Below are 14,935 nucleotides of genomic sequence, written 5' to 3' on the forward strand. Positions count from 1 at the left end.
CTTCCTGTTAAACAAGAAGAGGTGCTGGAAACTGTCTGTATTAAACAGGAGTCCCCTGAAGTAGAGTTTGAGCACATGGAACCAGGGAAGGAAGAATCCGAGGACTTCAAACCAAACATCCCTGAGCAGGAGCTTGTACGCCTGCGGGAGTGTAGCGTGGTGCTGGAGAGAATCTGCGTGAGAGAGCAAGGCGCTGGAGAGGAAGGCTCTCCCAACAGCACGCAAGGAGGTGGAAAGGAAGACGGGCGCTCCCATTCAGAATGCAGTCTAGCAGGTGAGTGACTCCCAGTAGCTGTGACATTGTCATTCTAGATTGTGTGATATCCACAGTGTGGTTGAGAGGGAGGGAGGGAGCATGTAGGTTACATTACTAGCTATTTGTTTTTCCTGTACCACTCCAGCCAGTTCAAGATAGGACTCAATACTGGTGAACTTCAGATACAGATAGAATGTAGTCATTGCTCTAGGAGTTGGGGGAATTATACCAAGGATTAGAAACACTAAAGTACTGTATATATCATTATAAATGTTCAGTGTAACAGTATATGGATATTTTTGTAAATACGTAAAATAATGCTATTTAAAGATAGAATTGTAGCCTGTGTTAGAGGAAATAGACCTGAAACATTACAGGAGGTCTTTGAAGGCAGATTTTGATCCCAGGGCTCGGTTTCACCAGCATCAGTCTTTACTGACTTTGCTTTTACACATAAAGCAGAGATGCAAACGGCTCCGATTTGGCTGAAACAGATACTATTTGGGAGATTCTGCTGCGGCGCTACGTCAAAGAGGTATAATACTGTAACTTGTATTAAATAAATAGGTGATGTGTACTTTACTGACTCTGCTTTTACACATAAAGTAAAGGCTTTGTTTATTTGTTTTTTTTAAAGCTGTTGTAACCTATTGCAAGCCCCCACAGCTGAAATTCACATGTTTTAATCAAATCCGCCACCTTCCCTAAGTGAGGGATGGAAATAAGACTCCTATTGCATAGCAGATTCACCTGATCCAGGTTTTAAAATAAGCCTGATTAGCCCCAATGTATAGGTAACAAGCACAGGTGTGTCTTATTAAACTGCTAGTAAAACCAGGAAGGGATCAAACTGCTATGCAAGGGGAGCTTATTTCCATCCCTGCCTAAGCCAACAAGCAGTCCCTCTTACTTTCCTGTTCATATTTTCCAGGTTCCAGTCCAGCAGCTAAAGCGAGGGCGGGCGCTGGAGAATATCCTGACTGTGGGAAAGGTTTCACCCAGTTAGAGCATTTTAAAACACACCAGCGAATTCACACAGGAGAGAAACCGTATCACTGTTCTGACTGTGGGAAGAGTTTCAGTAGGTCACAAAACATGATAAAACACCTGCGAATTCACACAGGAGAGCAACTGTATCGCTGCTCTGACTGTGGGAAGAGTTTCAGTCAGTCAAACAACCTTGTTTCACACCAGCGAATTCACACAGGAGAGAAACCATATCACTGTTCTGACTGTGGGAAGAGTTTCAGTTACTCAGGAGACATGAAAGCACACCAGCGAATTCACACAGGAGAAAAAACGTATCGCTGCTCTGACTGTGGGAAGAGTTTCAGTCAGTCCGGACACCTTGTTTCACACCAGCGAACTCACACAGGAGAGAAACCGTATCGCTGCTCTGACTGTGGGAAGAGTTTCAGTAGGTCAGGAGACATGAAAGAACACCAGCGAATTCACACAGGAGAAAAAACGTATCGCTGCTCTGACTGTGGGAAGAGTTTCAGTCAGTCCGGACACCTTGTTTCGCACCAGCGAACTCACACAGGAGAGAAACCGTATCGCTGCTCTGACTGTGGGAAGAGTTTCAGTAGGTCAGGAGACATGAAAGAACACCAGCGAATTCACACAGGAGAGAAACCGTATTCCTGCTCTGACTGTGGGAAGAGTTTCAGTCAGTCCGGACACCTTGTTTCACACCAGCGAATTCACACAGGAGAGAAACCGTATCACTGTTCTGACTGTGGGAAGAGTTTCAGTAGGTCAGGAGACATGAAAAAACACCAGCGAATTCACACAGGAGAGAAACCGTATTCCTGCTCTGACTGTGGGAAGAGTTTCAGTCATTCAAACAACCTTGTTTCACACCAGCGAATTCACACAGGAGAGAAACCGTATCGCTGCTCTGACTGTGGGAAGAGTTTCCGTCTTAAACAAGGCCTTCAAAATCACCAGCGAATTCACAGGAGAGTGTGATAGAAGAATGATAGAATAATCGCACGAAGAGTTCTAATCTAATATGTTTGGGTGATCTCTGTGATTTGTATAACCTGAATAATGATATTATATGAAGTTTGATGTTAACAAAGTATTAGATTTACAATGTTGAACTAACACACTGGAATGTGGCCAAGGGTCAGCAGCCCTGTTTTCAGAGAAGTGCATGAGTCAGCGACATGAGAATAGGACACTGTCTCAAATGATAATATTTTGAGACAGCGATAGTTCCTCTTTTCTCCCCAGTCACTTAGCTAATATTCTTGTATTAGGGGAATCAACTTTGTGAGACCTGACAGACACTCTCTCCCTAGCAACTAGAAAAATCAACCAATCAGAAAAGTCGGTAGACAACAGTGTCAAGAATACCACGGGGTTGGTTTGAGCTGACTGAGGAGGATAGGAATTACCACAAGTCATGAACTCTGTGCAAAAACTGATTATATAAGGAACTGTTTGACTTAGTGTATTTTGAGCTTTCTTTGCGGTTGCTTGCAGAGTCTGTGTTACTTTGTTGAATGCTCCAGTCTGCAGACTAATAAAGTGTGAGTTGCTCCGACTTGTCTCTGTCTCAATCGTTCTCTCGGTACGGGACCGGTGCCTGCTCGGTTGTATGCAGAAAATTCCACCACAAGAGAGAAACCTTAAAGACTATGTTAATTGGGACTGTTCTATCATGAAGAAAAAAATGTTAACCTTGCATTATGAATTTGAAACAAAAACACTTTGGAAATGTGAAAAAATGAAAAGTTCTCAAAAGTGCCCAGCCATTTAAAGTAGAGATATCAAAATCACAAGTCAAGCTTCATGAAACCTTTGGGGCAACCTTGCTCAGCAGAAAGCAAACAGACACAACTGTAAAACCGATGAGGTCCAAGGTTGCCCCAGTTGTTTCTTCTAACTTGTATCAAAAACACAAGTTAACTTGGAAGAAACAATTGAGGCAACCTTGATCAGCACCAAGCAAACAGGCACAACTATCAAAGAGGTGGGGGCCAAGGTTGCCCCAATTTCACAATTAACACATTTCTCATTTTTAATTCAGAAATCAGTTGTTTCTACTAACTTGGCTTGTGTTTTTCATGCATTTGATCCGCTTTTACTGTGTCTGAAAAACACAAGCCAAGTTAGTAGAAACAATTGATTTCTGAATTAAAAATGAGAAATGTGTTAATTGTGAAATTAATTGATTAATTATATAACACAATAGTAAGCAATGCTAAAACAACACCTATGTCTAGCTTGTATTTAAATTAGCAAAATGTACTTTTTAAAGGTTGTTGTATCAAATGGAGTTCTATCGCTCTGCCTCTCTGAGTCGTTGTCAGTGCTGGAGCCTTCATCATGTGACGCAGCACCCAGGCAGACTCTGCATTCAGAGGATATAGAGGACTGCTGGGAAAGAGCCTTTTAGGTAGTGAAAAAAACATGAAAATAAAAAGTCACAACTAATCATGCATTTTTAAAATGATCCAATGTGCAATAAATTTTATTTTTTAAGATGTTTATTATTTTTATTTGTCATGATTTGTGTATTTTAATGCTCCACAGAATTCCTGTTGTTTAGCAAGATACTGGTTAATCTTCCCCTCTAGTTCCAGCTAGCACACAGCTCTCCTGGGTATTGCAACACTTCAGCATGTTTAGAGCTCGAATGCAGTACAGGGAGCTCCTCTTTAACTCTCTGAGGCTCCAGCCAAAACAACCACATGCAGAGTGCAGGCTTCTCTTAATATAAGCTTATCCTCACCGCTCATTGGTCGGGCTAGAGTAGGTGATTTGCATAACTTTCCATCACTCGCACAGCAGAGCGAGCCCGCAGGGGGCGGTGCACACACATACACACACACACACAGGAAAACAACAGGCAGCAGCTCATACACAGACGTTAGATGTAATTTTTAGTTCGTTTGAATATGTTTAATTAATTTTAACAATAAAAAGTGAGCTGAGGAAACAGTGTGAAACCAGCAAGTTATTTTATTAGCTGCAAGTGCAGCATTTCTGCTTCTGTGCTTCTGGCAGCATTTACAAGTGCTGGAACCAGGCAAGCGCAGAGATGCAGACAGAGGGAGAAGGGAGTGACGTCACATCCGCAGACTGACCGCCGAACGGGGCTGGCCACAAACAACACAAGGAGAACACGTGCAAGGGAGGCAGCCGGGGACACAAGAGACAAGCAAACACAACACACGTGTGCAACCGCACACACACACACAAAACAACAACACAATAAACAACAAACAATTCAAAAAATAAATTGTACAAGCCCTGCAAGGGCTGATGGGAATCCAGTCCCCTGATTCTACTTCAACCATTTATGTTTGAACAACTAAAGTAAACTTGAATGTTCAACTAACTTAAAATGGACGAGTGTTATGAATACAATTTGAATTTGTAAGTGTATGTAACTTGATTAAATTTATTTAGAATGACTTTGGAGGTTACAGTGTGTGTGTGTATATATATATATATATATATATATATATAGGTTAATTTATGCCAGGGCTGGCTGGGGCTCAGCCCGGCACCTCTGGTCTTGACGAGGCAAAGCGCCGGCACCTCTTCAGCTATGAGATTTAAAAATGTCATAAAATGTTTTGCTCTCAAATGCGTTGTCTTCCAATTCTCAACAGAGTTCCATCCATTCTGCACGTTCTTGCGTGCGCTAAACAGAGACAGCGCTGTCACGTTACCATTTCAGCTGCGTGCTATAAACATGACACTGGCTGTGATAGAAGGACTGCCACGCTCGTGTGTCGTTTGTTAAACACAAATAAGTTTACTTGATTTGAAAAACGTCTTGAACGATTAAAGCAAATTCCACACTACTGGGTTTGATTGAATGAGTCGCCCACAACAAGCTTCAATATGAAAGCTGAACATTAATTTCAATAAACACGTTTTTAATGAAAAACAAATTGTAGCCTACTTCACTATAGTAAAAACTGGCTTCTGTTATTTTCAATTTACCACTGCTTCCCATTATACCACTGCTTAATAACAGGAAGAACATTTTAAGGGTTAGTGTTGAAGTTAAACGCGTTGGTGCTGCCTGTCTCCCTATCCCCACGCAGGAACATTACCCTGCTAACCTCCCCTATTCAGCCATCAGCGGAGATGATTCAACCACGAACAGCGACATGGATGAGAATAGGAAAGTGGAGGAGGCTGACGTAGAGGATGAAGACATGGATATTGCAGAGTGATTGTAAATAATGAAGAGACTGTCAGTTACCTGAATAGGTTTTTCCTGGTATCTGCTGTAATATTGTGAGCTGTGTGTGTGTGTGTCGGGTTTAAAGTCTACTTCAATTATATTCATCTGTGTTTTTTACTTTCATATTTCCAAAGTGCAAAACAAAAACTACAACTGCAAAAGAGAAAAGGGAACCGATTATCAAGTGTAATAAAACTCTAAGATGTTATTTTTGTAATGATTTATCAATGGAAATTACAGAGGCATCGATACAGTACTGTATGAATTACAAGCGTTAAATAAAAAAAGGATGTGAACTCTTTCTTGTGTTAGTTTTGAATGGACGCTGCGCCTCTATGGAGCTCGATGGAGCAGCTGAGACTCAGCTTAAAAGCATAAAAGGAAGGTTTTATCATAATATCCAGAAAGAGGTGAATAAAGAGTTGGTTAGGAAAGAGGAAAGAGCGTTGGATAGGTTAAGGATTGGGCAGAGTTCTTTAAATAAACATCTTTTAAGACTGGAGAAACATGAAGATGGAAAGTGTGAAAAATGTAAAGTAGCTGAAACAGTAGAACATTATTTATTAAAGTGTGAGAAATATGAGGAGCAGAGAAGGAAAATGGAGAGGAAGCTGAGAGAAATAGAGGTATAGGAAGTCAATATAAAGAACTTGCTGGGGAAAGAGGACGGGAGACTGAATAGAGAAAGGATACTGACGAAATATATAAAGGAAACAGGAAAAGAAGGGAAGTTATAATAAATAAAGATGACAGAAAAATAAAGTAAAACAAAGACACACAAAGGAGTACAGATGGAGGGCGCTCATCATCTAATATAATAGATGGGATGCGTCCTATAGATTAACCAGAAGAAGAGCCTCCGCCTCGGAGCATGCGCACAAACTGCATCCGGGAACGCGGCGCTGCTGGCGTTTCAAACACACAGCAGGAGGTAAACACGGAGCCCTGCGGAGGATTTTATATTTGTGTGTTTAGTTAAACGATATTACATACCCGTTTGTAAGGCGTGGACGAGACTAAAAGGTAAGTTACAGTATTATTCATTTTAATTGAAGGTTATTTGTTTGTGACGCTTTGTTTGTTAAATGAACAGGCGTGACGTCATCAACAACACCGAGTCCATTTAAAATATAACAATTAAACTAAAATATAACAATTTAATCAATAAAAAATAAGCTACCGACGTTTTTATCTCCGTGAAGCTAGCAACAACTTCACTTCCGGCGTATGCTGCTTCCGCATCTCGATGTCGAAACCGGCTGTTTTTTTCCAAAATAAAAGTCCCTCCATCCTGTCACTCTCATATAACGACTGAAAGAGACAGTAAAAGCAGCAGCAAGAAGTATACATTGCTCATCATGCATTATTCATTTAATTATTAATATTATTTTTAAGAATGTTATTAATGACCAAGGTCTCCTGTATGTGTATATATATATATATATAGTTGTTTTTGCATATACTGTATAAATTACTGTAACCTATAAATGCAAAAACAAGATGATAAATGATCATTTATTAGGCTTAATATATGTTAACAGAGACCAAGACTTCAACACCAGGTAATTTATTATTTATTAATTGATTTTGCTCTGTAGGAATGAGAGAGGCTACTTCTGAAATAATAATAATTTGGGAGTCACAGCCTTAAACAATGTAATAATAATCTCGAGTTGTATAGTGCAATCAATGTGTAATACAGTGGCTGAAAGCGCTTTACAAGCAGAATCCAGCAGAGTGAAGTACAGAAACATACAGTACAATTATTAAAAGCAGCCCAAAGCACTTGGTAAGCAGAATACAGAATAAAATACAGAAATAGAAAAAAGTACTATTAATAATAAAAAATATATATAAAAACGCTTTTAAACAAGATTTATTATTATTATTATTATTATTATTATTATTATTATTATTATTATTATTATTTATTTCTTAGCAGACACCCTTATCCAGGGCGACTTACAATTGTTACAAGATATCATATTATTTCACATATCCTGTTATTAAAAGTGCATTCACTTAAATAAACTGATTAAAATGAAAATAATGTAGAAGCTTATTGTATTGTAAGCAATGGATTCTGCATTATACGGCAGTGGTTCACACCACAGACCAAGAAAGTGCTCCACATCACTCAGTGGGTACCAGCACAAAACCATTTTTGCTGGTGATGCTGGAGCAAATAAAAAGATCATTTTCTTTTTAGTGTTGATGTGTTTTTTTAAGCCATCTCATTCAAGTTTGTACCTTTAATGACTGCTGGTGTAGACCCCCATACTAATGGAAATAAGATGTGTCTTATAGGATTCTGTTAACACATACTAAGGTATGCTGTGAATGAGTACAAACATGCAGTATAGCTGTTCAAGTGAAAACACGAAAATAATCTATGTGACTTACATGCCTTCAGAAATGCATTGCTAATAATGTATTATCTATGTGTTTAAATCTCTTTTTAGTTTGTGATGGTACTTGGCAACTAGAGGGTTGTGTATTTCAGCCATTCCTGAAAAAATTAAGGATTGTAACTCAGTAAAAGGGGGTTCAAATGTAATGACCAGACTTGTAGTGAATAGAAAATGAGGTTGGTTGTGCCAGATTTACGTCCCTGCTATTGTTGCTGGGGTTTTAGTAATTCCCGGGTGCTGAAAACATTACATTTTGGCTGGTAGGTTGTGTATTTCAGACATTCCTGAAAAAATTAAGGATTGTAACTCAGTAAAAGGGGGGTGAAATGTAATGAACAGACTCATAGTGAATAGAAAATGGGGTTGGTTGTGCCAGATTTACGTCCCTGCTATTGTTGCTGGGGTTTTAGTAGTGCTCGGGTGCTGAAAACACGACATTTTAGCTGGTAGGTTGTGTATTTCAGTCAGTCCTAAAAATTGAAATGTGTTTGTTTTTTTATTGCTTTGTTTAACATCATGAATGGCATTTGCAGTTACTGTATAATCTAATGGATTTGCTTTTTTTCCTTTATGTTTTTTGTGTTTGGTTGTGGTTGGACTTCCTCCCTTAAGTTTAGTAATATTCAGTGTAATGTTTAGTGTATTCATCACACCTGCACCTGCAGTCCTACCTCTCTCCTGTAGTCTTACTTCCATGCTTCACACCTGTAGTCTTACCTCCCTCCTTCACCTGAGCTGTAGTCCTACCTACCTCCTTCTCCATCACCTCACCTGTAATCAGCCCTACTTCCTTATTAGACACCTTTTTTTAAGACCGTTCACCCTTCACTTTGTTTTTATATACAATCCACGTTAATGTAATGTAATTCAGCTACACATTGAGGAAATGTAATTCAGATAATAGCACAGAACTGACAATCACTCAGATTGTTTTGCATATTTTATTGTCTAATGCCAAAGAACATCAAATTAAAACAACACAAATGAAGTTTTAATACTTACAGACATCATCGCCAGGAATAGCTCCTCCGCTGCCTTCTCGGTGGTAGCGTGCTTCACCTCGGCCCACTGGAAAGGATCAGCTCTGCTGATTACTGGTGCTGACCCTCTCACAATCACACGTGGAGTGAGGCCAGGTTTACTGCTCTGCAAACCTGCTGATCACTGGTGCTGACCCTCTCACAACCACACGTGGAGTGAGGCCAGGTTTACTGCTCTGCAAACCTGCTGATCACTGGTGCTGACCCTCTCGCAACCACACGTGGAGTGAGGCCAGGTTTACTGCTCTGCAAACCTGCTGATCACTGGTGCTGACCCTCTCACAACCAGACGTGGAGTGAGGCCAGGTTTACTGCTCTGCAAACCTGCTGATCACTGGTGCTGACCCTCTCGCAACCACACGTGGAGTGAGGCCAGGTTTACTGCTCTGCAAACCTGCTGATCACTGGTGCTGACCCTCTCACAACCAGACGTGGAGTGAGGCCAGGTTTACTGCTCTGCAAACCTGCTGATCGCTGGTGCTGATCCTCTCACAACCACACGTGGAGTGAGGCCAGGTTTACTGCTCTGCAAACCTGCTGATCGCTGGTGCTGATCCTCTCACAACCACACCTGGAGTGAGGCCAGGTTTACTGCTCTGCAAACGTGGTGATCGCTGGTGCTGACCCTCTCACAACCACACGTGGAGTGAGGCCAGGTTTACTGCTCTGCAAACCTGCTGATCGCTGGTGCTGACCCTCTCACAACCAGACGTGGAGTGAGGCCAGGTTTACTGCTCTGCAAACCTGCTGATCGCTGGTGCTGATCCTCTCACAACCACACGTGGAGCGAGGCCAGGTTTACTGCTCTGCAAACCTGCTGATCGCTGGTGCTGACCCTCTCACAACCACACGTGGAGTGAGGCCAGGTTTACTGCTCTGCAAACCTGTTGTTGCTGGTTTGGTCTCTTGTGCAGTAAACAGTAAGCTGCACACCACATGAGCTGTGCAAGGAGATTCATTCCACAGTCATCACTGAGATGTACACCATCAGTACACCACAGATCTGAGCATGTGACGGGGAAGTGTTCAGATATTGAGAGGTATCGGACCTTCATGCACAGCCATGGTATTCCTGGCACAACAGATCTTAAAGCCCAGGGTCAATGATAAGCTGGGTCAGAAAATCTAATACTTCCACCTACCAACAGGGAGCTTAAACAGGGTTACATTAACATACAAAGAATAAAATATCCCTATTGTTTTAGTTACAATCATTATTTTATTTTTGAGTGAATTAGTTACATTTAACCCCCTTTTATTGAGTTATAATCTTTAATTTTTTCAGGAATGTCTGAAATACACAACCTACCAGTCAAAATGTCGTGTTTTCAGCACCCGAGCACTACTAAAACCCCAGCAACAATAGCAGGGACGTAAATCTGGCACAACCAACCCTATTTTCTATTCACTATGAGTCTCTTCATTACATTTCACCCGCCTTTTACTGAGTTACAATCCTTAATTTTTTCAGGAATGTATGAAATATACACATGACAGATTTTTACATACAAAATATATAATATAATAGAAATACAAACAAATAGAAATACAATAAGCAACATAAACAAAAATAAAGGCATTTTTTTAGCAGATTATTTGAGACTTTTATTTTGAAATACGCGTAAACTGACCTATATATATATATATATATATATATATATATATATATATATATATATATAAATAATTAGTTTAGCAGACGCCTTTATCCAAGGCAACTTACAGAGACTATAGGGTATGTGTGAACTATGCATACACAGCGTCTCACCCGAAATACGGAGCACAAGGAGGTTAATAATAGGGTCCGAGTTATTTTCACATGTTTTTACTGTTAGATTTGTGGCTATAACTCTTTAATTATAAAGGTTACAGGTATACGTCATACGTGAAATTGGAACAAATTAAAGCAATTATTGTCATATATACAAAAGGGACAAAAAAGCAACCAAAAAAAAAAAAGATTAACTGAAAATGTGCAAAAGAAAAAAACAAAAAACATTCAAATGGTTTGTCCGAGGCACCCTGATTATGTGGCACACGATGGGGCTGCTCACTGTGGCTTGAATAGCCAGCAAGGTGGCAACCAGGACAACATAACCCTAAACAGCTCCCGGCATCTGAGCCACAAACATGGGAGATATATATATATATATGTGTGTGTGTGTATATATACAGTGCCTTGCAAAAGTATTCAGACCCCTGACCAATTCTCTCATATTACTGAATTACAAATGGTACATTGACATTTCGTTCTGTTTGATATTTTATTTTAAAACACTGAAACTCAAAATCAATTATTGTAAGGTGACATTGGGAAATATTTTTAAGAACAATAAAACAAACTGAAATATCTTGCTTGCATAAGTATTCAACCCCCACACATTAATATTTGGTAGAGCCACCTTTTGCTGCAATAACAGCTTTAAGTCTTTTGGGGTAAGTATGTACCAGCTTTGCACACAGTGTCGGCCAAAAAGCTCTGTCTTGGTCTCATCTGACCACAAAACCTTTTCCCACATCGCAGCTGGGTCACTCTCATGCTTTCTGGCAAACTCCAGACGTGCTTTCAGATGGTACTTTTTGAGTAACGGCTTCTTTCTTGCCACCTTCCCATACAGGCCAGTGTTATACAGAGCTCTTGATATGGTTCACTGGTGCACCATTACTCCACTCCCAGCCACTGAACTCTGTAGCTCCTTCAAAGTGATTGTTGGCCTCTCTGTGGCTTCTCTCACAAGTCTCCTTCTTGTTTGAGTGCTGAGTTTTGAGGGACGGCCTTTTCTTGGGTGGTGTGATGCAGCTTCCACTTCCTGATTATTGATCCAACTGTGCTCACTGGGATAGCCAAACACTTGGATATTATTTTGTACCCTTTCCCTGATCTATGCATTTGTATTACTTTATATCTATCTTCTATAGAATGCTCTTTGGTCTTCATTTTCCTTCAGATTCACAGCCTGACCAATGATCCTTCAACAGTGGGGTTTTTATGCAGAAAATGTGACAGCAACTTTAATGGTTCACAGGTGGAGGCCAATGGTAAGGTAATTGTGTCCTCGTTAGGGCAATTTCTTTCATCGGTGTAAACTGGGAGCTTCCACAGCACAAGGGTTGAATACTTATGCAAGCAAGATATTTCAGTTTATTTCTTAAAAATATTTCCCAACATAAAACCAATGACATCCTTACAATAATTGATTTTGAGTTTCAGTGTTTTAAAATAAAATATCAAACAGAACGAAATGTCAATGTACCATTTGTAATTCAGTAATATGAGAGAATTGGTCAGGGGTCTGAATACTTTTGCAAGGCACTGTATATGTGTGTATATTATATGCACACATTATTATTTCAGCAAAAATAAACTGCCAGTACATTCTGGGACTTTCACATGTCTTCCACTATTCCACTTAGTACGATACTAAAATTCTTAGTCCATGGCAAGAGTTAAACTAAGTTAGTCCCGTACTTGGTATCCTCTAGAGGGCAGCAGCAGTTATTTTTGGCTTCGGTGCAATTGATACCTTTTTTAGTACGCAGCTGGGGACTAACTTCAGCCTCCAAGTTCGTTGCAATTGGTATCTAACTTGCGCACTAGTTTAGTACGGAGCTGCGTACTAACCACGGGATCATCCCCAGTTAATACGCTGCTTTCAGTTCAGTGCAGTTGACCCACTGAGGATAAAGGGAACATTGACTGATTCTGCCAGAAAATGCCACGACAAAGATCCCACGTTGCAAATATATCAGCAAACGAGAGACTAAAAGATTTTCATTGCTTTGCTTTGAACACTGTGAAGGTGACGCCCGATGCGATCCACAGGGGAAATTCGACATTGACTTGTTTTGGTCATCGACAGCTGACCGTCTTCTTAATGTGAAAACATTAGCTTTCAGATACATCGATGCAGTAAATACAGCCGATGCCGAGCGCAGCACCTCGCTGTGGAATCTTGTCCTGTCCGATCGGAGGCGTTCTCTTTCGGAAGACAAACTGAAGGAGCTGGTGTTCCTTTATATCAATCATGGAATTTAGAAAAAAATCCATTGTTTTCTAGTTATTATTTTTCAACTTATGCTAGTATTTTCATATCCAGTATGAGAGAAGGACCCAATACAACTGCACAATAGTTTTGTTACTTTGCACACACTTGTTCAGAGAGACTGCATCATTTTGGATATTTTTTTTTTTCTGTGCATAATTCCCTGGGGTGTAAGAGATTCGAAAGACTTTAAGAGAAGATTCAGGCAGTTGAGAGCATGAGAGTGCATTGTCAGATTGTGTGTGTGCTTTTCTTCTTTATTTAAAAGTGGTTTCTGTGAAGTGGTATGGTTTATATATTGCTTATGCTGCTTTAGTATTGACTTCAATATAATGCATACTGTATGTTTTCTAGGTTTGAAAGTGCTGTTGGAAAAGTTACTGAAGTTTATTGTAGTTTAATTAGAATAAAAAAATAATAATCAGGAACCTTTTTGTGACTTTTTGCCCCTAGAAGGATGTTATTAGAATAGTCGTAACTGATAATTGATAATCAAATTGACTTGTAAAAGTGATAATGTCTCATCACTAATCCATGCCTCCGATATGATACGCTAGTCATTCACAATACAGATGTAGCTTGTAGATTCACAATGTAGATGTAGGAGGCTGTGTGGTCCAGTGGTTAAAGAAAGGGGCTTGGAACCAGAAGATCCCCGGTTCAAATCCCACCTCAGCCACTGACTTATTGTGTGACCCTGAGCAAGTCACTTAACCTCCTTGTGTTCCGTCTTTCGGGTGAGTCGTAATTGTAAGTGACTCTGCAGCTGATGCATAGTTCACACACCCTAGTCTCTGTAAGTCGCCTTGGATAAAGGCGTCTGCTAAATAAACAAATAATAATAATAATAATAATAATAATAATAATAATAATAATAAAATAGCAGAGTGAAAAAATAAAAATGAATCTCTGTCAACTTTCCCCTGTGTAGTCAGTCTATATCAAAAAGTGTTCTCTTAGGAGGTATTCCTACATGCAGAGACTACTGGGTATGTTCCAAATCTGAAACAAATGTTAGAACATGTTGCTCGAAAGAAATCTGCAATAAATAATATATGGAATGGATACATTATGTAAACATTTCAACAGATAAAATCCTCTGGTATTATGAAGTCATTACAAGAAATTGTATGTCCCTTCATTAGCAAAGCCACCCCTGCTATTAAGGACAGATGTTGTCGGCCCCTTGAATGGCCTTCATAACCCTGTATTTAAATAAATACATGCATTTGTTTTTCAGCCGCTACTAAACAGAATCCCGCGTGCTGCCATGGACAGTGTGAAGATGGAATCTGTCCAGATTAAAGAGGAGTTCCCTGAACTTGAACCTGTCTCCATTAGAGTGGAGTTCTCTAGGCTGGCTTCCCTCCCCATTAAACAGGAGCTCTGTGAGATGCAATGTGAGAGCAGCCAGCCAGAGGTCTCTGAGATTAAAGCTGAGCACAATGAATTGGAGATCCCCCAGACAGAAGAACCCCTTCCTGTTAAACAAGAAGAGGTGCTGGAAACTGTCTGTATTAAACAGGAGTCCCCTGAAGTAGAGTTTGAGCACATGGAACCAGGGAAGGAAGAATCCGAGGACTTCAAACCAAACATCCCTGAGCAGGAGCTTGTACACCTGCGGGAGTGTAGCGTGGTGCTGGAGAGAATCTGCGTGAGAGAGCAAGGCGCTGGAGAGGAAGGCTCTCCCAACAGCACGCAAGGAGGTGGAAAGGAAGACGGGCGCTCCCATTCAGAATGCAGTCTAGCAGGTGAGTGACTCCCAGTAGCTGTGACATTGTCATTCTAGATTGTGTGATATCCACAGTGTGGTTGAGAGGGAGGGAGGGAGCATGTAGGTTACATTACTAGCTATTTGTTTTTCCTGTACCACTCCAGCCAGTTCAAGATAGGACTCAAGCCAGTTCAAGATAGGACTGGTGAACTTCAGATACAGATATAATGTAGTCATTGCTCTAGGAGTTGGGGGAATT

The 14,935-nt window shown here is 40.3% G+C and overlaps 1 protein-coding gene across 1 annotated transcript in view; it reads left to right on the top strand.

The window, feature by feature from the left end:
- The window catches only part of LOC117962853 (zinc finger protein 850-like), a 33,938-nt gene extending 29,655 nt beyond the window's left edge, over positions 1 to 4,283 (top strand). The window contains exon 3 of the mRNA XM_059010598.1: positions 1,248 to 4,283. Within this exon, the coding sequence (XP_058866581.1) occupies positions 1,248 to 2,227 (980 nt within the window). The 3' untranslated portion in view covers positions 2,228 to 4,283. The remainder of the gene's footprint in view (positions 1 to 1,247) is intronic.
- Positions 4,284 to 14,935: the final 10,652 nt, after the last annotated feature.

This window comes from Acipenser ruthenus, chromosome 41, assembly GCF_902713425.1.
Source record: "Acipenser ruthenus chromosome 41, fAciRut3.2 maternal haplotype, whole genome shotgun sequence".
Lineage (NCBI taxonomy): Eukaryota > Metazoa > Chordata > Actinopteri > Acipenseriformes > Acipenseridae > Acipenser > Acipenser ruthenus.